This window comes from Xiphias gladius, chromosome 6 (assembly GCF_016859285.1).
Source record: "Xiphias gladius isolate SHS-SW01 ecotype Sanya breed wild chromosome 6, ASM1685928v1, whole genome shotgun sequence".
NCBI lineage: Eukaryota > Metazoa > Chordata > Actinopteri > Istiophoriformes > Xiphiidae > Xiphias > Xiphias gladius.
This window is the reverse complement of record NC_053405.1, coordinates 10,146,855-10,171,519: the sequence shown is the minus strand read 5'-3', so window position 1 is coordinate 10,171,519 and position 24,665 is coordinate 10,146,855. Positions and strand designations below refer to the sequence as shown.

Sequence of the window (24,665 nt, the reverse complement as noted above, 5' to 3'; positions counted from 1 at the left end):
GTAATCCTTTACTGTCCGGCTCTGTGCGGGGAGGGTGTGTGTGTGTGTGTTTTGCCTGCTCAACGCCACGCTGTAGTCTCCGTTTATTTCACGTGAGACGCAGGCTCTTGGAGGGGCTCCGGCAAGTGGGGAAGTGTGCATCAGGTGGACCTGGAGTTGACAACGGATGCGTCGCCGCGGGCAGGAGCAGAGGCAGAGAGACCCGTGCATGGGAAGACTTCTACACAACGAGCAGGATGATTTCCTGGCACGATTATGGATTTCACTCGTCATCATAATTTTGAATTACTTGCCTGCACGATTCTCATCTCATCACTATTTGTGATAGATGGTAAGTTAATGCCCTTTTTATACCGTGGCTCTGAGCTGAGTTTCAGTTTTCAGTCATCATTTACTTTAATTATGAATTCTTGTTTAATGCCATGCTGTAGCTGTAGCATCATAAATTTTTATATAACCAATTTATAATCATGTGCTATGCTTTTATATACGTGCAAGGCATTACCCTGATTGGTCTTCTTGCATTTGTCCAGCTTCAAACTAGAGTGAATTGGTGCTGCATCCCATCAGTACGCCATGCAGGATGAATTCTCTCAAGTCTGCAAGTAAAATACTCATTCCAAACACGTCTGTTATATAAAAACTTTGATGAAATTTTTTTTTTAAATAATGAAAGTAACCAAAGCAGTGTACAACTCAATACCAGCTTCTGTATGTTGAATTTGAGCGTACTAATTGGCTTGCATTTCAACCAGGCCATGCTTGGAATTTCAATTACAATACTGTGAGCTGACATCACTGCCTATTGTGATCTCTACACATTTTCAAAGGACTGAAAAACTAAAGATGACTAAAAGAGCTCTAACAATGGGGGGCAGTGTAGTGACCCATGAGGGAACGGGAAAATTGGCCGGTGTTGGCTTGTGTGGATAAGGGATGGGACAAAAAGGGAATGTACTATATGTCTCTACAAAACACGCAATAACAACATGTCTTCTTATCACCACTGAGACAAACAGACAGGCAGATACAGCTCATGCATCCGTCCGGAGGAGATGTCAGGTGCCCCGCATGTGCCATTTGAGGGCGTCCAGATAGGAACAAACAAAGGCTCTTAGAAGCAATTTGCATGTGAAAAAAGCCTTACATGCTTTGGGAGGGGATGTGTGCTCGGCTGGAGCTGTGTCTCAAATAGGCAACAGGCCTGGATCTCAATACTTTGAACTCTGCCTCCTAGAATAACTGAAGGACCAGTGGATTCAGTAAAAAGCAAATCTTACAAAAGACACAACCTGTCGAGATTTCTTGAAACGTACATGGACAGTCATAGGCAATTTCCTTTTCCATGGTTATGAGTTTTTCTTATATGAACGAACGTGTCATTGTCTGTCTAACATACAGGATACACTACTGCAACACGGTCGAATGGCTGAACCTTGATGTAATGACTGCTAACACAGGCATAGGGTCAGAGCATCGCCACTGATACCCATGGTCTCCATCGCACCCCTGGGGCACTCGGCCCATACCTCAGTCACGCTGAGTCTAAGTCTAGACATGTATAAGCTGCTCCTGGAGAACCCTGCCTGCTGTCTGTGAAATTGATTGACCTCCGCTGATGACAGAAGATTGGTGCCCGGGTTGGTGAAGATGGAGCACCAAGTGTAATTGTGCTCTTCTATGTCTTTATAGTCTGCACTCAGCCTGATTGGGCACTTGAGGGATGACTACTGTTCATGATTAATTTGAATGTCTCTGGTCATATCAGTGTGGCTACACTTGTGGCCCCCAAGCTTAATAATGATGTCAAATCTTTCTTGCACCCATCATGCAAAACACACTTACACACTGAAGTATTGCCATATCCATCCAATAGCCATATATTGCTTTCAAGGCTTTAAGAAATGTGGTTTAGTCTGATTATCATGAAAGAGAAGCAACACTTGTCCAGATGATTTGAAGCTTCCTTTTTATGGCATCACGCCTCTGTGTCCCCTTATGCACATTCCATGGATTACGTGGATCATTGCCTCTGAGCTGGTCCCATTTGTTCTGCCTGGAGTATGGCAATTTTTAAATGCCTTGGTGGTAGCTCTTTGTCTTTGATGTGTTCTTGCATGGGAGAGATGCAGGGGGCAAGTCTCAAGGTATGTATGATACATGATTTTAGAGGGAAGAAGCGAAGAAAAAAAAAAGCACCGCTTTCATCATAGGGTTGAGGTTCTCAAAAAGTTTTGGTTCTCAGGTTAAAGTGAAACTGTTTAATCTTTTAAATTTTGCCTGACCAACTCATGGTACGTCTTTATAAAATCATAATGTGCAGCCACACACAGCTCACACCCACAGAATTTTCTTTTAAGATCTAAGATATCAAATATACCAAGCTGGACTCGAAGAAATGAGACGACCAGGTGCAGAATTTATGTGATATTGTCATACTGGTTTTTTTTTTCTAAATTGCAGAAGCTTAATGGAAACTTTAGGAAGTTTGCCAGAACTCTTCTAAAATTGCAGCTGTTTTTTGAGATTTGAAAAATTAGCTTTCAAAATTATAGAAAATAACATACAACAACTACTTTACACTCCATTACCTGATTTGGTGATCCCATAACTTCCCTAACCATACCAAACCATATTAAGGTTTGGAATAGCCTTTTTCCTTGAAATCAACAGCATCACCAAGTTTACAAAGCTAGTCATGTTTAACAGACAAATGACTATTTTTAGAAGGGACGTCTGGTGAAGTCTTACTTTAAAGTGACATCTTAAACTTTTCTTTAAGGTGTGGAGCTCTTGGGCTGAATAATTAGTGCTAGAACAGTCTCCTAAAACACATTTCCATTTGTATTAATATGAAAGATATTGCAATATAATTATTTGCAAATAGGTCCAGAATTTTATGATAATGAAGAAGTTTAAATTGAAATGACAAGAAATACTCCATTTATAACAAAAATATGAATAGCATGTGATTTAACTTGAGTGAGGTTAATATGAAGAATTCTCTACATGATATATACTAGTCTTATAATACAAAAACAAAATTTCAGACAGACATGATTAAGTCATACACAGTTCGAGAATGATTACTTTACATCATTGTTACTGGGGAGGATGGAGTGCTGATCCCCTAATTAGTATGGATAGCATGTGCTGACTGAAATGAGACTTAAATCCAGAGCGCCGGCCATGTGGCATTAACGTCCTGATTGAAACATAAAGTGTGAAGGAGTAAATGCCTCAAATAACATCCTGATTACTGTGCTCGGACGCTCTATGTCTCTCTGTGCTCTCTGTGTTTATAGCATTCACTCTGTTTCTATGGAAATAGATTGAATGCCGAAGGCAAACAGTGGAATTCGTTACCATGGCAGCCAACCATGACGCCTTGAGAGGCCCTTAAATTTAAAGTCCTTGTAATGACAACTGCCAGACAGAGTGTTTTTGTCCACGCTAAATAGAGATAAAAGAGCTTCATGTCCGACGTGATCAAACTAAAATAGCAATCGAGAGCGTGTCTGCTCACATTGGTGTACATTGATGCAAACAGCTGCGTCGTACAGAAATAAATGGAGTCATTCAAGGGACTGTTTTGACTGTATTTTTGATTTATTTATTTATTTTTTGTAATAGCCGTAGCGTCACGAGGAGTTTGACCTGCTAATGAAGACTGTGCCACTTTCTGATTTGATGTAATACTTAATACCTGGGTTACTTTTACAGTACTGTTGAAACAACCAGGTGTTATAAAGTAGAGTCACAAGTCACCAATGCATGTTTAGTCGTAACAGACTATATGTATACTTTCTGCTCCAAGACTAAAACAATCAATATGAGAAGTAGCATATTGCATTTTTTTTAAACAGGAGGGTTGAAAAAAAATAAATGTGCTCTGTTTATAGGTGCATCCGCTGACAGGGTGCCTCAGACTGTGGACCTGTGCTCCCCAAACCCGTGCCAAAACAGGGCAATATGCAGAATCCACGGGGACGGCTACTCGTGCTTCTGTGTGCCAGGGTTCCAGGGGGCTCACTGTCAGATTGATGTGAATGAGTGTGTTTCCCAGCCGTGCAGGAACGGAGCCACCTGCGTGGACAGAGTGGGCAGGTTCTCCTGTCTGTGTTCTCCGGGGTTTACTGGTGAGTGGGAAGAACCGAGCTGCATCTCCCGAGAGCATCTTAGGAGTGAGATGACATTTCAGTCCCTAAAAAGCAGATGTCTTCGTCATATCATATTTATGAGTTCTTTACTTCAGGGATTCCCAGCAGATTTAACTTACTAGAGAAAACTGCAGTGCTTCCATGTTGAATGGAGTTAAACATGGTTTATCCATGTTGCCTGAAGCCTTCTGTGTCATACAAACACATATTATGCCATTTCTGTTTGCCTCTGTCCCAACTTTTTTCATGTCAGCCTGTCCCAGTGAGCATGTATACAGTGTATGTATATGAATCATCATTACTGAAGGGGCACAAAGGGTGTAACTTTGAAAACAACAACCTCAGCACACTGCATCTTATGAAACTGTTAACTCAGGGAGAGCAGTGTGATGGCGCAGTGTTTAGCACTGTTGTCTCACAGCAAAGAAGGTTCTGGGGTCAAATCTGCTGGCCAGCCGGGGCCTTTCTGTGTGGAGTTTGCATGTTCACCCCCATGACTGCGTGGGTCTCCTGCGGGTGCTCTCGTTTTCCTCCCACAGTCCCAAGACATGCAGGTTAGGCTAACTGGCGAGTCTAAATTGCCCATAGGTGTGAGTACGAGAGTGAAGGGCTGTCTGTCGATATGTGGGGATAAGCTGGTATAGTTCATGGATAGATGGACTGCCATGTATGTTTTTATCTTCCTTTATGTTCAGTAATGTCTTAAATCTCACTAAATCGACCTAATTGAATGACGAATAAGTTGACTGATTTAACCCTCACAAGACCGTGATACTGTAGCATGATGACTTTGACAAACGTGACCCTTGGATTCATATGAGTTATTTAATTGTTCACATAACTAGTTTGCTGTTTTTAAGCAGCAAAGATGTAATCTTACGAGGTGTAGTCATGGATGTGAAATGAACATAGTAGATTTTTTTTTTTTTTAGCATAACAAGGCAGGGATACATTGAAGAAGATAGTGTATATGTTTTTTCAGGTTCGTCTGCCTTAGAGTGGCAAACATCTGCAGATCCTCGCTGTGAGATAAAAGACCAGTCAACACATGATCACAGCAGTCCACATGAAAGCTTTATTCATTTTCGCCCTCTGCCCTCAGCCTACGTATCGTGCCCTCTGACATCCGTATTGCCTTGATGTTCACAGGGGCCACTTGCGAGGTCCAGATTGATGAGTGTCAATCACAGCCGTGTCTCAGCGGTGGCAGTTGCCACGACTACGCCGGGGGCTTCACTTGCACCTGCCTGTCCGGTTTCCAGGGACACCGGTGCGAAATCGACATTGACGAGTGCCAAGAGCGGCCATGCCAGAACGGGGCTCGGTGTATCGACGGGTTGAATGAGTGAGTAGCCACGCTCCAGTCATGTGAAAGACGCAGCTCACGCCAAGTTTAGAGAAGTTCAGCCATTTCAATTTTACACCCAGGAACACAAACTGAGGAAATACTGTGAATAATCTCATTTCCGGATCATAACCACCCTGTTGTGTGATTGTGTCAGATACAGCTGTGACTGCTCTCACACAGCCTTCACAGGCATACACTGTGAGACACCACTGCCAGCGTGCCACTCTGAGCCCTGCTTCAACAGCGCCATCTGCAAGGACGACCAGGGTAACTACACCTGTGAATGCTGGCCAGGTAAATGGAACACTCCTGCCCCGTTAACGGGGAAGACAATATATTTCTGAGGTGCAGATTTGATATTTTTTTTAAAGGTGATTTTGAAATGTCGAGAGACTTAGTAATTGCAAGCAAGGAGGAGAAAACATCGCGATAAGAGGGAGAAATGAGAAATTAATTTGCAAATAGAGAATAACACAAAGAGCGAGCAAAGACAAATGTATACCTAAGACATTGGTGGAATCCAATAGCTGCATGAAGCTGAATACAAATTTGTATACTCACTGTGGTATCATGTTGTTTGTACTGTGTGTGTTTTCAGGTGTCTACGTGCACATCAATGCATCCATAACACTAAATAGACATTCATAAAAATCAAGCAGAATCTGCCGTGGACTCTATTTCGTAATCTACATAGGATGTAATTTATGCTGTCAATTGTATACATTATTATCATCTGAAAACACTGTCTGCATCCTCATTTCAGGGTTCGAGGGCCATCAGTGTGAGATAGACATCAATGAGTGTAGCAGCAGCCCCTGCATGCACGGAGGCCGCTGCATTGAGAGGTCGTGGCAGCCCATGTATGGCAGCGAGCCTCTGCTGCCTCAACACTACGACCAGCAACATGCTGCGGGCTACATCTGCAGCTGTCCTCCGGGAACAGCAGGTCATTTACCCTGATGAGCCAAATTGAATGAATTCTACACAGTGCTCTGATTATGGTTACACAATAGCAGGTAGTTTCCAGTACATTCCACAGTGTGCAGGGACTTGTGTTGTTCACTTTCACGTACCTGCAAAAATCAGCAAAGATGTCCCGTGTCAATAAACAGTGTGGATGGTCGGAGAGCTGGTCAGTGGGACGAGCAGTTTCTGACTGGAGCACCAGCAGGGTGTGAGGGTGAATTTATATGGGAATGTTTGGCCACTTATAAATAGTGTTTTAAAAAGCGTACCCTACACATTATATGCATGTACAGTATATTAACACAGTCGCTTCTGTCTTTTGATGAAGTGAAAGCTGAGTTCATCCAAATAACAAATAACATCTCATCCCTAATGATATCTTGTCATGCAGGTAGGTTGAGTTGTACTTTTAAATGACCTTAAAATATACGTCACTGAGACCAACCCCCTACAATGAATCTGAATAGATTAGATGTGTAAGATAGTGCTCAGTGCATCTAAATATTATGCTTGAATAACTCAGTCCGATTATATTACAAAACATTGCAACAGCAATATCTTTAAAGTTTCCAGAAACAACCTATAGATAACTCAGAATAATACAGACTCTTTGTTAACCGTATTTACTATGTCCAAAATAATAGCAAAATAACTTTCAATGAAAAGTGAATGTTTCTTAACTAGACCCTGGTGCAGAGAACCCATCACAGGTGTAATTTGTGACCTCAAAAAACATTGTATCTCTCTTTGCTTAAATCAACACAAAAACAAGAGAAGCTACTGTGAGAATGAACAGGCAAAACGAACTGAAATGGCCCTAGACTTAAGGTAACTAAATAACTCTCTTAGAACTGACTGACTGGAGTGGATGTAGCTTTGCATTGGCATCTCCAACATTATTAATATTGTTTATATATTATACTATATTAATATTAATATAGTTGGCTTACCAGGCGAAGACAATGATGTGGCTGATCAGTGAGATCTAACTATTGTGCATCAGTTGCTGCCAGTGGGATTCCCGCTGCGCAAATCGGTCAACTCCCAGGACAGCTCCAGAATCAGCATTGTTGTGACATAAAAACAGTTGACGTCATGATTTTGGTGAACTGACCCTTTAAAAGAATTTGTAGTCAGGCTTGATATTTTCATTATTTTTGCGTGCCCAGTATAAAAAAGACTCTGTGGCAGACAGCGACTCATAAGCTACACCGTTTTTCCCTATGATTGTCCCATCTTTTTTTAATTAACAAAACCGCAAGCCTTTACAATGATATGAAAGATTCTATAATGACACAACTGCATACATTAGCTTTAATGTGAGTCTCTTTGTGTTGCTCTTTTCATCTTGTCCTTGTCATGGTTGTGTAATGCTTGAGTGAGAAGGCAACTGACACTATCAATTGCAAATTAGCTAAATGAGTACTTAGGTCCAGGAAATATGGTCTACATGTAATGTTACTGGTAACACTCCATATAATAATCTTCACATATTCACAATCCATCGATTGCCTAGAGAAACTTTGCATTGTTGCATTGTTGGATGTTACATCATATTATACATTTCAGTTACAAAACCAGAAAGGTCTAGTCTTCCTGCTTACACAAGACTTGATCTAGCAATGTAGGTAAGACTGTGAGCTGTTGCCTGCTGAGAGTTGTGTTCTAAAAATTGACTCCTTGCCAGTTGCAGTGGCACTGACTCAGTAAGGTGGCCAAATAGCATTAGTTTAATCCCCAGGATCTGGCTTTGCTGGTCTCCTGACTGGAGCTATTCAGCCCTACGTGGCTGTAGAGACCTAGACAAGGAGCAGACCTCCACTGGGACGGCCTGTACACACACGAACTAATATGGTGCAGTTAGAAAAGTCTGGGGCTATTCTGGGGGAAAAAGTGACGGCATGATGTGGACACCTGCACCATGGATTTGGGGGATTTTGTTGCTTGGAACAGGTAACATCAAAACATGTTTTTTTATGACTTGATATTTACCATTGATATTACATACTAGGAATTTAACTCCTCTGTTATTTCATCTTTTTATACTACAATACTACAACAGATAAATAACTTATTAGCTGACCACAGTGGATTTGAACCAGCAATCCTCCTTATGTTACAGTATTTTTCTATAGTGTACTGTGATGTACTAAAGAACTTGTAGTTGTTGCTCTGTATGACAAAATGCCTAATCAGTGCATCTGTTTTAGATTTTAAATGTAATAGCATCTATAGCATAACAACACGTGTAAAGATTTCTTGAGACAAACAAACAGACAAACAGATGATACATGGACAAGTGAAGTCCCTAGTGTGCAACTGGTCTTGTAATAGTCGGGTCGGCCACTCGGGGCTTACTTGACTACATGTGTATCAGAGGAGGAACATGGTAGTTCACACCATTTCCAAGGCACCAAAGAAGTACAAAAAAAAAAAAAAACAGGGACCACGATACACATAAGGAGCAGGCATTGACATAATATGGAAGAAAATGGGGAACCTTGGCATGTGTCCATGTCTACACTAGCAATCATTATGCAACTTGCCCGCATAACTCGTTACCGGTAAACCCACAGCAGTGAGTCAAATCATTTTGCTTACAAGACTACTGAACAAAGAGAAATGACCAATAATTAACCATAATCTACATCTGCAAAGATGTTTATAATTTGCTTCACAACTGTAGTCACATAGTCTAGAAGAATTTGTGTCTTCCCTTGTTAGGAAAAACACAAGATAGGTGATTCTATTGTTTTCTTGTGCTGACAGGTTCCGTCTGTCAGGATGTGATATACCAGTGTGATCCCAATCCCTGCCAGAATGGGGGCAGGTGTGAGAGCCATGCTGGAGGCTACACTTGCCACTGCCTCAAACAGAGTCATGATGGCATTCTCTATGGAGGTGTAAACTGTGAGGTGAGGCTGGCAGGCTGTGAGGGACATGAATGCCAGAACCAAGGCTCCTGCTCTCCTTTCCTGTTGGATGGGACTCACGGCTACACCTGCTCCTGCTCAGCTGGGTACACCGGACCCCTCTGCAAGACCCCCACCACGTTCTCCTTTGAACGCAGAGGCTACCTGCTGCTTCAGAGTCCCCTGGTGGATGCTGAGGTCTCTTGCAACATCACCCTGAGCTTCAAGACTGTGCTGCCCAGAGCGGTGTTGTTCCAGTGGAACAACACGGGCCTGCTGCTGAGCCTGGAGCTGGAGGGAGGGCAGCTTCGTCTCAAACTGAGGAAGGAGGCTTCCGCTGGAGACCAAGCGGACAGCCCTAGCCAGGTTCTGGAGCTTCCGCACAATGTCACAGATGGAGAGTGGCATTTTATAGAGGCTGTGCTTGAAAACTGGGTGCTCAGCCTGAAACTCTTGGATGACACTGGGAGTTGTGGGAGCCAGTCATGCCACAAGGTGGCTCCAGTCCAAAGCACCCTGGCTGGGCTGGGGTCTCATCCTCCGAACACGTTTATTGGAGGAGTGCTTCAGGACTCAAATGGCCCTAGCGAGGACACTCCACTTCCAGCCTTTATTGGCTGTATGCGCGATGTTTTTGTGAACTGGCAGCTCGTCGTCCCTGAGGAATGGCTGAGCGACTCTGCTGTTAACGTGTCCCCTGGCTGCAGCCACAGGGACCGCTGCCTGGATGTGCCTTGCCAAAACAGAGGACAGTGTGTCAACCTGTGGCAGAGCTACCAGTGCTGGTGTCCAAGGCCTTATGAGGGGCAGGACTGTGAGGAGGGTATGTCTATATTATAGGTGGAGAAACTGGAAAGCCAAATAGCAGCAACACAGTGTAGAAACCTGTAGTAGATTTTGGTTTTCTAAATCTATTAGTACCATAAAGCTGTGGTTATTGCACAAGCATAAAAACTGTGTGAAAAAGTTTGGTATATCCTGTCACGAAAAGCAGATATGAGACTCTCATTTAAACTTTAAGCTTTAAGGTTACTAGATTGATTGAAATCATAGGGAAAGAGTAATTGCCCACTCTCACTAAATATATGTAGTGGATAAGTAAATAACATCCTCAGCTGATGATGTGTAACAGAAGATAAGGGAGCAGAGATGAGGCCAAGCAAAAGCCACAGTAAAGGAAGGAGGCAGAGATCCTCTTATCTTACACACCGGATTAAGGATATAAGTGATTCTATTTTGGAAATACACAGACGAACATTCAAGGAAATTGCACCCCACTCAGTAAGCTTTGGAAAACTGTGATCAATACATCAGAAAGTGGGTGATAAGTTGAGTGGAAAAATAAGGTTTGCATTTTTCACAAATTTTCCCCTGAAAAATTTGACTAGTTCAAGTTTTCTACTGAGGATGTCTATAGCCGCTTGAGTCTATCAAAGCAGACTACTGATCAGAGTGTCTGATGGGATATTTGCGGACACATTTACCCAAATGCACACAGATGCACACATCTATTCACAGACATTCAAAGTATCCACATATATACAAATCCAAGCTTTTATGTAGCTCTTATATAACCTATCATATTCTGTATGACCTCTCTGCTTGCGTGTTCTCATTGTTCTGGCTGCCTTATCAGGTGGCCAAGCCACAGTAGAAAGTGCTGACAGTGGAGACAGATCACACAGTTTATGAGGGCTCGTGGTGGCTTAAATTTCCTCTCTCTTTCTCCGTTCTTCTTGGAGCCTCAACATTAACTGCTTAAATGTCTTTTCCCCGAGTTAGCTGAAATTCTGCAAACACCCAAATCTATCATAATTTTCTTTTAATAGTAAATATTAGATGAGAAGAAACCCTCATTTTACACCCTTGTGCTGAAGATAAAAACTGAATTAATAGTATTAAAATACAATTCTGATAGATTTGGGAGTGTAAGCTCAATTTGTACTTGGTAGACACATCAGTGGCATGCACCCCAACTCACTTTATGTCTTTGGTTAGTACAATGTTTTTCCCCTTTTACTTTTGTGTTTTCACTACAAAGAAATTATGCTCTTGCACTCATAAAACCTCCCTGAACCCCAATAATCAATCTCATAACATAGTCTGGCCAAGCTAAAAAGTTATGAAGATGTTTTCCTGATGTTGACACCCAGCCCACTCACTTTCGTCCTGTATTTCACCTGAAAAAACACTTTGCTGTCTCATCTCAATCCCCTTTTCCTCCTTTTGCAGAGCATGTGACTGCACGTTTTGGGAATGAGGACTCTCACAGTTATGCTGCGTTCACTGTCACTGATGATCTGGGCCAAAACCTCTCTATCTCCCTCTTCCTGCGTACACGGAAGCACAATGGACTCCTCCTGGTGCTCGCCAACAGCAGCAGCGAGTACCTGCACATGTGGCTGGAGGATGGCAAGGTCACAGTTCAGCTCAATAAATTTGAGAGCCTGAAGGCAGAGAGTGCGATTGATGACGGGGAAGTCCACTTTGTGAGTTTGGAGGTGGTGGAGGATCATATGATGCTGTACATAGGCGCTCAGAAGCAGGGTGATGTGGAGATCAGGACAGTCAATGTCAGAGCAGGAGATACTCTGTATGTGGGAGGTCTACTGGAGAGGAGGACGACTTCAGTGTTTGGTGGATATTTTAAAGGCTGTATCCAGGACCTCAGGATCAATGATAGTAGGCTGCAATTCTTTGGGTTGGACACCTCAGTGAGATCTTTCCCTCTGGAGTTCATGGAAAATGTGACCACTGGGTGTTCAGGGGACAACGTCTGTAGTGTGAGTAAAACGCCTTTTAATTTCAGCCTTTCTAACTACTGACAATGCCTTATTTTAGTTTCATGCCTAATATAGCAATCACGTATTGTATAGTTACTACAATGAAATCAAGCAGAGTTTATGCAACATCTGGTATAATTAAGCCCCTTTATCAATTCCTCATCCTCAGAGGAACGCTTGTCTCAACGGGGGGATGTGCTACTCCATGTGGGATGACTTTACCTGCAACTGCCCCCCCAGCACAGCAGGGCGACGCTGTGAAGAGGTCAGGTGGTGCGAGCTGTCCCCTTGCCCCACAGACTCAGAGTGCAGGATGCTGAACCAAGGATATGAATGTAAGTGAAGTCCAAATTTTATCACTCGCAAGTCTCTCAGAGTACGTTCTTAAGTCACGTCTCAAGCCCTTGGGGGGAAAAAATAGTCAGTTCACAAAACTTTATGGTAAATTTCAAGTAAACCTGCAATTTTTTTTAGGTTGGATCAAAATGCCACAGAATTTTCCTTTCATATCTATGTTTATAGTGTTTTTTATATAGCTGGCACCAAAACCCTTTAATACATAAGCCTAATAATTAAATATACAGTATTTGAAGCTACCGTCTTATGTATTTGTCATTGTTCTGGCATTTTACTATGCCTGAACGTGAGAAATTAACAGTTTTGCTTGTAAGTCTCAAATCTTATACTCTTAATCTTAATTAAGTTATAGTTTATCCAGAAAGTACTCGGACCCCTTCAATTTTTTTTCACATTTTATGTTGCAGCCTTATGCTAAAATAGAAATTTCTGCAAATTTAAAAAAAAAAAAAAAACTAAAATATCAAATTGACATAAGTATTCAGATCCTTTGCTATGACACTTGCAATTTAGCTCAGGTACCTCCCATTTCTCTTGATTATCTTTGAGATGTTTGTGCACCTTGATTGGAGTCCACCTGTAGACTCAATTGATTGGACATGATTTGGAAAGGCACACACCTGTCTATATAAGGTCTCACAGCTGACAATGCATACTAGGGCAAAAGCCAAGCCATGAGGTCAAAGGAACTGCCTGCAGAGCCCAGAGACAGGCGTGTGTCTAGGCACAGATCTGGGGAAGGTTCCCAAGAGCAGAGTGGCCTCCATAATTCTTGAGTGGAATAAGTTTGGAACAACCAGGACTCTTCCTAGAGCTGGCTGTCTGGCAAAAATGAGCAACCAGGGGAGATGGGCCTTGGTAAGAGAGGCGACCAAGAACTTGATGGTCACTCTGGCTGCGCTCCAACGATCTGGGCTTTGTGGCAGAGTGGCCAGACGGAAGCCTCTTCTTCAGTGAAAGACACATGAAAGCTGCTCGGAGTTTGCAAAAAAACACCTTAAGGACTCTTGACTATGAAAAACAAGAGTCTCTGGTCTGATGAAACCAAGATTGAACTGTTTGGCCTCAATTGTAATTGTCATGTCTGAAGGAAACAGGGCACCATTCATCAACTGCCTAATACCATCCCAATGGTGAAGCATAGTGGTGGCAGCATCATGCTGTGGGGTTTTTTTTTTTTTTTTTTTTTCTTCAGTAACAGGGAGACTGGTCAGGGTTGAGGGGAAAGCTGAATGGAGCAACGTACAGAGATAGCTTTAATGAAAACATGGTCTAGTGCACTCAGGACCTCAGACTGGGTTGAAGGTTTATCTTCTAACAGGACAATGAACCTTAGCACACAGTCCTACCAACATAGGAGTGGCTTAGGGACTACTCAGTGAACTGTCCTTGAGTGGTCCAGCCAGAGCCCTGATGTTCAATTGGGTTCTGACCACCGGTTGGATGTCCACCGATGGTCCCCATCCAACCTGACAGAGCTTTAGAGGATTGGCGGAGAAGACTGGCAGAAATCCCCCAATTCCAGGTGTGCAAAGCTTGTCACGTCATACCCAAGAAGACACGAGGCTGTAATCGCTGCCAAAGGTGCTTCAACCAAGTACTGAGAAAAGGGTCTGGTTACTTATGTCAATGTAATATTTCAGTTTTTTCTTTTTCATTAAATTTCCAAAAATTTTCTAATTCTGTTTTGGCTTTATCATTATGGGGTATTGAGTTTAGATTGGGCGGGGGAAATGAATTCAAAAAATTTTTAGCATAAGGCTGCAACATAAACTGTGAAAGTGAAGGGGTCTGAATACTTTCTGAATGCAATGTAAGTCTCAAAGCCTCAAGTGCTTATTTTTATAACTCTTCTGACTCGAGTCCAAGGCTCAAGTCCACAACTCTGGTTACAAGAAATCTTTAAATCAGCGCTAGGAAGTCGGGAGATGTTCTAAAAGCTGATAGTGTAATAACTGTTAGCTGGTGTAATAGTTTGTCAACATGGAATAAAATGTCCCTACAATAGGGTTAAAGATGTTCACGCCATTAGTAGCAGCATATTTTATGTGATGATTGTAATAAGTAATATAAGTAACACATCATACATCACTAACCGATATAACGGGAAAAAAATTATATTGTTAGACAGTATAGCCACAAATTGTGGCAAGCTATTACATAATGTGGCACTTTAACAGTGAGTTCATTTTTGTCCAATGCTTTTGGCGATACATTTTGCGTCCATGTTGGAATCTTCTCCTTGACATAATTTCTAAGTTACATAAAAGCCCTCAAGCCTGAACATGGAGTTGCTTACCTCTTAGACCTATATTTACGTTACCTAATCTTTTAACTTGTTTGTGGAATTGGTCATGCTTGACTTAATTGGCCACCATGTAACACACGCCCGATTATAGTCTGGCCTCAATCTGCCCACTCAGTATGCTGTATGTGCTCCATAAAGCAGGATGGGCTTGAGGCCAGTTTATCCTTTTTATGCTGGGATTAGGGATGATTTACTGTGTCTGTCCACTAAGCCACCCCATGTTCAGTGATTAACTCATTGAGGCACAAATCCCTGCTCCTTGCAGGTGTTTCTGATTAATGACCTCATGCTGTTTCGTAAAAGGATTTTAGTGTCATCAAGCAAGGAAATGCCATGCTGCTGTAATGTCTGTTGTCTTTTGGAACTTTAAATTAGAAAATTTAAGACCCTTGTTGTATTCTGGTGTATAATGCCATTAGATCATCAAAAACGAGAAGCCAACTGACATAGGAAGTTGGCTTCTTGCGTGCAACAAAGTGTGTAAATGTCTAAACAAATATACATGGCAGGTATTTTCTCCTAATGTCCTAGGCTACTCCAATGCAACTTTCCTGAATGACAGCACTGTGCTGTCCTACCGGGGAAACGGCAACATAACCCGCAATCTAACTAACCTCTCCCTAAACCTGCGCACACGGAAGCGTAATGCAGCTATCTTACATGCAGAGAAGGGACCAGCATTCCTCACACTCTCTGTCCAGGACGGTTTCCTCTTCATGGAGCTTCAGAGCACCACTTTAGACAACATTGAGGAGGAGGGAGAGGAGGGCTTGGCTACAGTCAGCATCAGCAGCCGGAGGAGTGTCAGTGACGGTGAGTGGCACAGCGTCCATGTGTTCATGGCAGCGCCGTGGGCACAAACCTCCTGGTGGACTTTGGTTCTGGATGAAGAAATAGAGGAAGCCAGCACTTCCAGGAGCCAAGGAGGCAACATGGACTTCCTCAGGCAGGGGGTGGAGATCTTTCTGGGGGGCCTGGCCCCTGATGCCGGCTGGTCCCTGGCTGGATGTCTGGGCACAGTGGAGCTGGGTGGCATTGCCCTGCCTTACTTCAGCTCCTCTGATGTGAACCTCCCACGTCTGCAGGAGGAGCAGTTCGTCCAGACATCACTTCATCCACCGCTCCTTGGCTGCAGTGGGGCCCCCTTGTGTGAGCCCAATCCCTGCATGAACGGAGGGGAGTGCCAGGACCACTTCAACACCTTCAACTGCAGCTGTGCTGAGGGCTGGGCAGGGAGACGCTGTGACTTCTTCATCAACACCTGTGCTTCCGGTCCCTGTGTCCACGGCAACTGCAGCGTGAACGGTCTGACCTACGAGTGCACCTGTGAATTTGGCTACGCAGGTGTGGACTGTGAGGTGGAGGTGGATATGTGCGAAGACCACCTGTGTGCCCATGGAGGCACCTGTCTGCATGGGCCGGACAAGTACGCCTGCCTGTGCCCTGAGAACTACACTGGACCCCTCTGCAAGTAAGTTCAACTGTTTTCTGGATATAGTAAAAAAAAACAGGACCATAGAATAGAATAAAAATAGTGTAGAATAGTGCAACAGGCTTGTGGAAAGTATAGTCCAGCAGCAGAAGGGGAAACAATCCCAATTTGAATATTTTATGCTCTGAAGATGACTTTGCTCTTCTATAAACAGTGTTGAGAGCTTAGTTAGTTAGTAAACACAAAATACACAAATAAATGCTACAAAATTGCGCAGACAAAGGGCCGCACCACAGCACAAACAAAATCCTTCACTGTAAATGCCTCCACGTCTCTGCCTCTGTTCAGCATTTCAACCACGCCTGCATTGAGTGTCTCAGAAGCTGCATTTCTATTCTAGTGTCAGCCAGAAAAGGCCTCAGTCTGCCGTGGTGTTTCACTACACAAGGCTCTGGTTCAGTGCCAGTTTCTTTCCCCTGTCATCTACCGTTTGCCTCGGAGAACCAGCAGGGGAATGCCTCCAACCATTTATCCTGTAAACACGCAGCCTCTTGCATTTTGCATCTCTTGCACGAGGAAAACCTTTGCAAGTGTCTCGCTAAGCAAGCCACCAGACAAGCTGCGCGTCTCCCCATACTGGGAACATCTATGCTGTAAAGTTTTCATCAAAATGACTTCTTTTGTTTGTCTCTCTTGTTTGTATCTCTTTCCACCCCCCTCTTGCCATCTTTCTTTCTGTCTCTCTCCAGTGAACGCGTTGAAGAAATTCCGTGGTACATTGTTGTCAGAAATGTGTAAGTTGTTTTTTGTTTTTTTCCCCCCTATTTCTCAGGTGTTTGCTATTTGTTTCCTGTTAGATATTTGTCTCTCAAATGTCATGTACGATGTCTCCTGTCTTTTTGTTCAACTACGTGCAACAAAATGCCAAGCAAAGCTAAGATTAACGTTGCCTGTGACACTGTTTGTTTTAAAATGAAATAACCACTGTTTCAAATGAGTGACAGCTTTAGTTCAAAATGATTCATAGCATCTAAATGAAAACTTCACCTACTAAAATTGTACACTTTCCTTAATGACAAAGCCTGTGTTTTGTAATCGTTAAGGGATGAATTTCAAGTTGCCAACAGATACGTAACATTTTGGAACAGAGCTGCTGTGCTTCAGGCAAATACAAGCCTATGGAGGCCAAAGAGAAATGGTTGGCTTTTTCATTCCTGTAAATTTGATTTGACATCCTGCTGGTGAATAGATGCCAGAGGTCTTTTAAATCTTATTATCCTGGTCACCTCTTAAGTCTCTTTGTCTCCCCTGCCGAGAACAGCAGGGCCCCGAACAATACAGCTCCTGTCTGGCTGATTCTTCTGCTTCTCTAAAGACGTCAAACTCTGCTCCACACAACCCAATGAACCCAACAATACCTCTGACCGCGTAGCCTCGAATAAAACACAAATTACAAATGCTTTTACCCTCTTACATGTCTGATTGTCCTTTACCAGACGACCCAAGCTGCCGGTTTCTGTGTGCGGCGATGACACCAGAAACTACACCTGCTTCAACGGAGGCAACTGCACGGCCCGAGAGCTATCCTGTAACTGTCCGCCTGGCTTCACTGGACACCGGTAGGAAAGAAGAAAATACACGATTTTTATTAAGTAAAAACCTGTAAATAAGTAAACATGTACTGTCTGTGCTTTGCCTACGGAGCGTAGGGTTAGCTCGGGCAGAGAACTGAAGGCGTGGTTGCATCAGCCGCTTCATTCATACTTGAAAATCATTGGTTAATTTAGCACCTGTGTGGCTATCAGCTGACCAGTACATTCACGCAGGTGCACAGCATGACCATTATAACCTGGTAGCAGTGGTGGAAGAAGTACATAACATATATAGTGTTATTAGATATTATTATTATTATTATTATTATAGATCATAATCACCTCTTCAGGCTTCAAATAGTCTTTTAAATGAAACCATCAGAAAGGTTTAGTGGGGAAATCTTAGTGGTTGAATTGCTAACAACTCATGGACATCTGAAAAACCAAAGGCCCAAAGTAAACACTGCTTTTTTGTAAGAGGTCACAAGCCCTAAATGTTGGGAACCACAGGTGTAATCTTTAACAATACAGTGTATTTTCTAAACTTATTAGTTAAATGTAATTTTTTTTTTAATGTAAAATGTTAATCTGAAAGTAGTAAGTATAGCTGTCAGGTAAATATAGTAAAAAGTGCCTCTGAAATATAGCAGAGAAGTATAAAGTGGCATAAAATGTAAATACTCAAGTAAAATAAGTACTTGAGTAAATGAACTTTCCAGCATTGTCTGAAATCCTCACTATCACTCTACTGATGTGCTCCTCCAGCTCCCCCACCACCCCAACCTCCCCCTTATGTGCTATATGTTTGTTGTTGTTGATTTAACTATAGTAAGATCAAATGTTAATGTGTGGGGTTTATTCAGGGGGATTTGTTCTCTAAGCGGAGTCCTTGTTTCTCTGATAGCTTCTTCAAAGAGCAAAGCCTCTCCTGCCAAACTTAACCATACAACCACTGGCTATAAGTGGTCACCTCTTCAAAATTAGTGTCTCTGACCGAACTGTGATTTGATGTCTACAGGTGTGAGCAGGAGGTGGACGAGTGCAAGTCCAACCCCTGTCTGAACGGAGGCTACTGCCGCAACCTCATCAACAAGTTTGTCTGCGTGTGCGACATGAGCTACGCTGGAGACATTTGTCAGACGGACGTAAGCGACATTTACTTTTACGTGGCAGTGCTGCTGTGGCAGAACCTCTTCCAGCTGCTTTCCTACCTCATCCTCAGGCTGGACGACGAGCCAGAGGTGGAGTGGGGCGGAAACGACTGAGTGTGTTTGTGCGTGTGTGCGTGTGTGCGTGTGTGTTTTGACAGTATGGGTGCGGAAAAGGATTTGAAGCTATGTCAGTGCATTTGTACAAGTGATTAATTACTAGAAAAGCTCAGTAGTTTTCAAGACAAAACACAGGGGACTCCTGACCAGGTATTTATGACAATCATGCTGCACCTATTAGGGTTTTCTCTTTGATGTACAGTTAACGGTACCACAGAGCTGTTTCTGTGCCTTAAAACAATCCTTTGGTAATCAGAAGCACCTTATTCAGTGTATTTATTTATATTACTCTATTTAATTTACTTATGGAAGTAGCTGTAGATCACAGAGGCAGTGATTTCACGTGAAACCGCCACAGACGAATCAGTTTAGGGCTGTAACAAAAGATCATTTTGATTATCAATTGATCTGTTGATTACTCTGCCCGTCAGAAGTTGTCAGGGCCCAAAGTAACCGATTCAAACTGCTTGTTTTCTCCAAGCAAAATTCTAGATAGAATAGAAAGATATTCAATTTGAAACGATAGGAAATCACAGGATGTTTGCTTCATGAATGACTTAAAAGATGAATCTTTAATTAAACTTGGTCTAAAGGTAAGGACAGACTACATTCAATAGAGCACTTTTTGGTGACGTGAGGAACATTGTAAAATATGTGTTATTTAAAATGTTTCTCATCGAGGATATCCTGTCAGTCTAACTGGATTTTGGGAGCTCCATGCGGATGAAATGTGTGAACTAGCAAAAACAGAAGCACCTACGGGGGCTAGAAAACGACAAGATATCTCTCTGTTCTTGATGTGCATTCAGAGCACTGTGCTGACTGACTGACTGACTGACTGCTGTGCGATGTTTTGTACCAAAGAAGCTTCTGTCTCTAAACCTTCCTGCGTGAGGCATAGATATTTTAAGCCTGAATTCTCCGCGGCTCTGCTTGAACGGTACCTATCACCACTTACCATGCTGTTGTGGTCAACGTTTCATAACGCTCCGAATCACTGCACTTGTCTGTTCCTCATGGTAGACTATTGTGTTTTTGTCTGTCTTTCATTGTTGTGCTGAATGATCCATGTACGACACATGTGGCGTCTATCTCTGTCTTTCCTTCATCATGTTCTGTCCTGTCTCGATTTTAAATCCAGTCTCTGTCCCTGTTGTTGTCAAATAAAAAAAAATCTTTCCTATCAGCCTTGATTTGTTGTCGGTCCTCTTTTCATCTTTCAACTTATTTTCTCGTCCATAACAACAACACTTTGTGTCTAATTTTTCCTCCATTTTCACTTTGGTACCAACTTCATTTGAAGCTCTTTTCGTCGAAACTTTCAATGATATCCTAACTGTGTATCAGTGTGTGTGTGTGTGTGTGTGTGTGTGTGTGCGTTTTTGTCGAAGTCATGGAAATCTGAAGATTCTCAGTCATCCAGGTCATGGTTACCCAAGAAGAGCTGAATCGAGGGAAACCGGACTCGGTCGTAGATCTCGAAAATCATCTTGAAAATCTTCAAGCTCTACAACCAAGTCCACTTGCCCTCGATTCAACTCTTGCTGGATACCAAAGTCAGGTGGCTACCGTGACAACAAACATAGACACTTAATCTCCTTTAACAAGATGTAGCGTGAGTATATCCCAGAATAACCCAAGGCAATGTGCTACAGTATTTGGACACCTCTGTCCATATACCACTGGCCTGGGGCTTTTTTTTTTTTAAATGATTTAGGCTAGGCATGCTCTTTCCTGTTTTAAACGATAGTGCCATTGTGCACAGAGCGAGGTTAAAGGATAGATACACAAGTTTTCAAGTTTGACTGAAGTTACTATGAGGCTTCAGCATTCGGAGTTAGTCACATCAAGTAGCTATCTTCCAAGTAACAGTCTTTTTGACATAAAATTCCCTCATTGTGTTTCCACTGACACTGTTTCCCTGTTGAGCTGCAGTGATGGGGCAGGAACCAAAATTTGGGGAATTTTTGTACTGAGAGGCAAAATTACAGACTTGGAGAGACTGTAACTTGATTTGTCTGACTTGGATAGCTGAAGCTTCATATTAGTCTCGGATAAACTTGAATAGAAACTTAAACCTGAAACTAAAATTTACAGTTTTGCACAGGCCGGGGGAGGGGTTTGGATTTTGTCCCGCGTCACCTAAACTGGAAGCACGTTAGGAAGGTTATCTTTTAATGACCCGTATGAACAGAATGAATGAATTACAGCAAGAAAAACCTGTTCCAGTGTTCATATGGGTACCGGACCATCGTTTAAAGATGTACTTGAAAAACCTATCCTTTAATAAAGAAATGGTTTTCCCGAGTCTGACGCGGAGGAAGTCGGCTGACTTGCACAGAGCCCCGACCTCAACCCCAGGCCTTATCGCCCCGCACCAGTGCCCAACCTCACTAATGCTGTTGTCGCTGAGCGGGATCAAATACCCGCAGCCAGGTTCCAAGATCTGGTGGAAAAACTTCCCGGAAGAGTGGAGTCTTTCACAGAAGCACACTGATGCCCACGGTTTTTGTTTAGGTGCGCGACAATCTCATATGTGAGATTGTTCCGGTATCCACATAATTTTGAGTACATGGTAAATATGTAGTGGCACTCCTCTCTTGTACACTTGCCGTCTCGCTCCCATCTTGTATTTTTCAAGTCTCTGTGCGCATGTGTGTGTGTGTGTGTGTGTGTGTGTGTGTGTGTCCTTTGCAGGCACAGCTAGCCCCAATGGTGAGGAAAGAGGGGGAGGAAATGGGAAGCGGTTTTTTCAGTGTCGGCAATGATGTGGCCATCCTTCTGAGAGCGAGAGAAAGCAGGGAGGGAGAAATGTGCTCCGCCAGCAAAAACGTGGCGTCTGCCACTGAAGTGCAGTTTCAGCAGAGAACTGGTGGCCTTCAAAGAAGTTTGGCCAGCTTCACAGAAACGTATGAGGGCAGCTTATCTGGCAGGCACACACACACACACACACACATATATATATATATATATATACACACACACACGCAGAGAGAGCAGGTTGATAGTGCTGACAGCAGGGAAGCATACATAGCTGCCGTCTCTGCGTGCGTTGCTGCTCTGCCGTGGGCTTCAGGGTCGCCTTGCCATGTACCTTGGAGACGGGTTAGGTAGACATCTCCTTGTCTGTGTGTGTGGCAGCCAGTGACTGATGGCGGGTCCTGGCCGCAGGCTGCTCCGGCTCACTTGTGTCACACTGGCTCTGACAGCCAACTGTGTGGCAGTGACAGGTAAGCGGTTTCTAGGAGTCAACGAAGAACCTGTAGCAAAGGAAAAGAAAGTGTAATGTCTACAGCATCGAGCGTGGGTGCACGAGTTATTTTTTGCCCCCGGCATATGGATGGTTGTATTTTTATTAGAATTATGTTTCCACGTTGATTGCTCAGCGTAGAGTTTGCCGACTTCTGAGATTTTTTTTCCAGAGCCTTGCGTAACCTGACAAGTTCAGTAAGAAGCTTTAGTTATGAAGATAGTGTCAGCCAGAATTTTAAGTGTTACGGAAAGATACTTACAGCTGTTGTGCCGTCGGTAACCTTGTATCAGCCACTCAGAGTGTCACGACCATCACGCCAGCCGGAACTACTGATGTAAGTGCATCTGCCGCTCCGTCTCCTGCCTCTGCTTAACGAATGTGCACAATCGCTCACCTGCTGCACTGGAAGATTTGATTCATCCTGATTCGCTGGGTTTGTCTGGTGGGGTCAGAAATCTGTGTTTGCATGCAGGGCCGCTTGTGTTTCTGGGAGGTGGCGAGGCTGTTTGTGTGGTTTTTTTTTGGTGTGTGAAGATCAAAGGGGCCACAGGGCTGTAAGTTAAAAATGAATCTTAGCAGGTTTCACAAGTCATTAAAACGCCCTCAGACACTTCATGTAAAAAAGCTTTTCTTCCTACTTGAAAAGGAGTGTGTGTTTGTGTGTGTGTGTATATGAGCTATTTTTGGTGTGCAAGTGTTTTTTTTTTCGTTTTTTTTTTTCTGGTGTTGTTTGCTGTGTATGTGCTGATGGGATCATCAGGCAGCACTTTGCCTGTATGTGTGTGCATGTGTGCGTGCGTGTGTGTGTGTGTGTGTGTGTGTGTGTGTGTGTGTGTGTGTGATCCTCTACAGATAAAGCGTGCTCCAAACAGCTCACGGGTGGCTGCCGTGCTGGCACCGTGTCTGATTGGCTTGGCGATAGTGGCGATGGTGGGGCTGGCGCTGGCTGCAGCCAAACTGCGAGAGAGGCGGCAGACGGAGGGAGGTTTCAGTCCACGGCAACTCGAGGCTCCTGGTGGTCGCAACCCACCTGCTGAGCTGGGAAACACATCCATCAGCACTTTGGCAGCACGCGTGGAGCGCCTGGTGTAGAGTAAAGCAGTCAGGGGAGGACAAGTGTGTGTGTAAGAGTGTGTGACCGAGAGAAAACGTGCGGGAGAGAGAGAAATAAAGAGTGTGTCCGGTTGTAAGAACATATTTAAATCAAAACATTTCTCTGAAATTTCTAGTAAGCATAGATTTCTCTTTCCCGCCTCCTTGCAGCTGACCTCTGAGGGTTTGACCTCTGACCTCTTACTCTCCATCAGTCTGGTGTCTGTTGTCCTGCTGCTCGTTCTCATCCTGACCTCCGTTGGACTGGTGGTGGCGCTAAACCGCCGCGCCACCCATGGCACCTACAGTCCCAGCCGGCAGGAGAAGGAGGGATCGCGGGTGGAGATGTGGAGCATCACCCAGCCGCCGCCCATGGAGAGACTGATATGAGATGCAGGCCGGGACGGTGTTTACATGCAGGGTGATAATCTCGTCATTATAGTAATTTAGTAGCTGGTACCAGAAATACGACTGATATGAGATGTACTGCTGGCTCAGATGGGATTGAACATCCGGATCCTGCATGTAAACATGGTCTTCACCTCGCAGTACCTCCATCCTAAAATTACAGCGCGCCGGAGGCCGGTATGAGATTTTGTGACGCCATCTTTGTGTAAATATGTAGCCCGGTGCTTCATCCATCCTTAAGCAATGTTTTGCACCTGGCTCGACCGTCCAGCAGTACGTCCATCTGAGTGCGAAGATTTGAGTTCAGAATGTATTGAATCGGGCATTTTTTTTTTTTTTTTAGAACTCATGGACCGGTGAGCACTCACGGAAAAATGTTATCAAAATTTTAGGCGCACACCTAGCCTTTGTCTTAAAACCTCATGTGGAACCAAGCAAAATGAGTCAAAACATTCCTCGGTTGAGTCCATAAAATTCAATCCATGTGTATTTATTACAGGAAAATGGCCTTTTAATTCTCCGTGTATGACATGTCTATACGCCGAGTCTTGCTGTCAGTACCCATTTATTTTTCAGTGAACATTCCCATGGGGCTTTTCTTACCGTAGCTCCTAACTGACAGAATATCTGTCCTTTAAAATTCAGGTTTCAGGATTTGTTGCACTAGTCGAGAATAGTTTCTTCTAGGCTGACCTCAATATTGTTGGCAACAACAACTTTCTAGGCTGAGGTGTAATTTTAATTGTATATACTGTACTGATTATTTTGTGAAGTTTGTGAAGTGTG

At 43.4% G+C, this 24,665-nt stretch overlaps 1 protein-coding gene across 1 annotated transcript; it reads left to right on the top strand.

Annotated features, from left to right (window-relative positions):
• Positions 1 to 255: 255 nt before the first annotated feature.
• Positions 256 to 24,015, top strand: crb1 (crumbs cell polarity complex component 1). Its single transcript, XM_040128522.1, has 13 exons — positions 256 to 331; positions 3,903 to 4,139; positions 5,310 to 5,505; positions 5,663 to 5,802; positions 6,272 to 6,454; positions 9,244 to 10,209; positions 11,619 to 12,169; positions 12,339 to 12,504; positions 15,366 to 16,305; positions 17,016 to 17,060; positions 17,763 to 17,885; positions 18,877 to 19,003; positions 23,643 to 24,015. Exons 1-13 carry the CDS (start codon positions 256 to 258, stop codon positions 23,859 to 23,861), a joined length of 3,969 nt encoding a protein of 1,322 aa, XP_039984456.1. The 3' UTR covers positions 23,862 to 24,015.
• Positions 24,016 to 24,665: the final 650 nt, after the last annotated feature.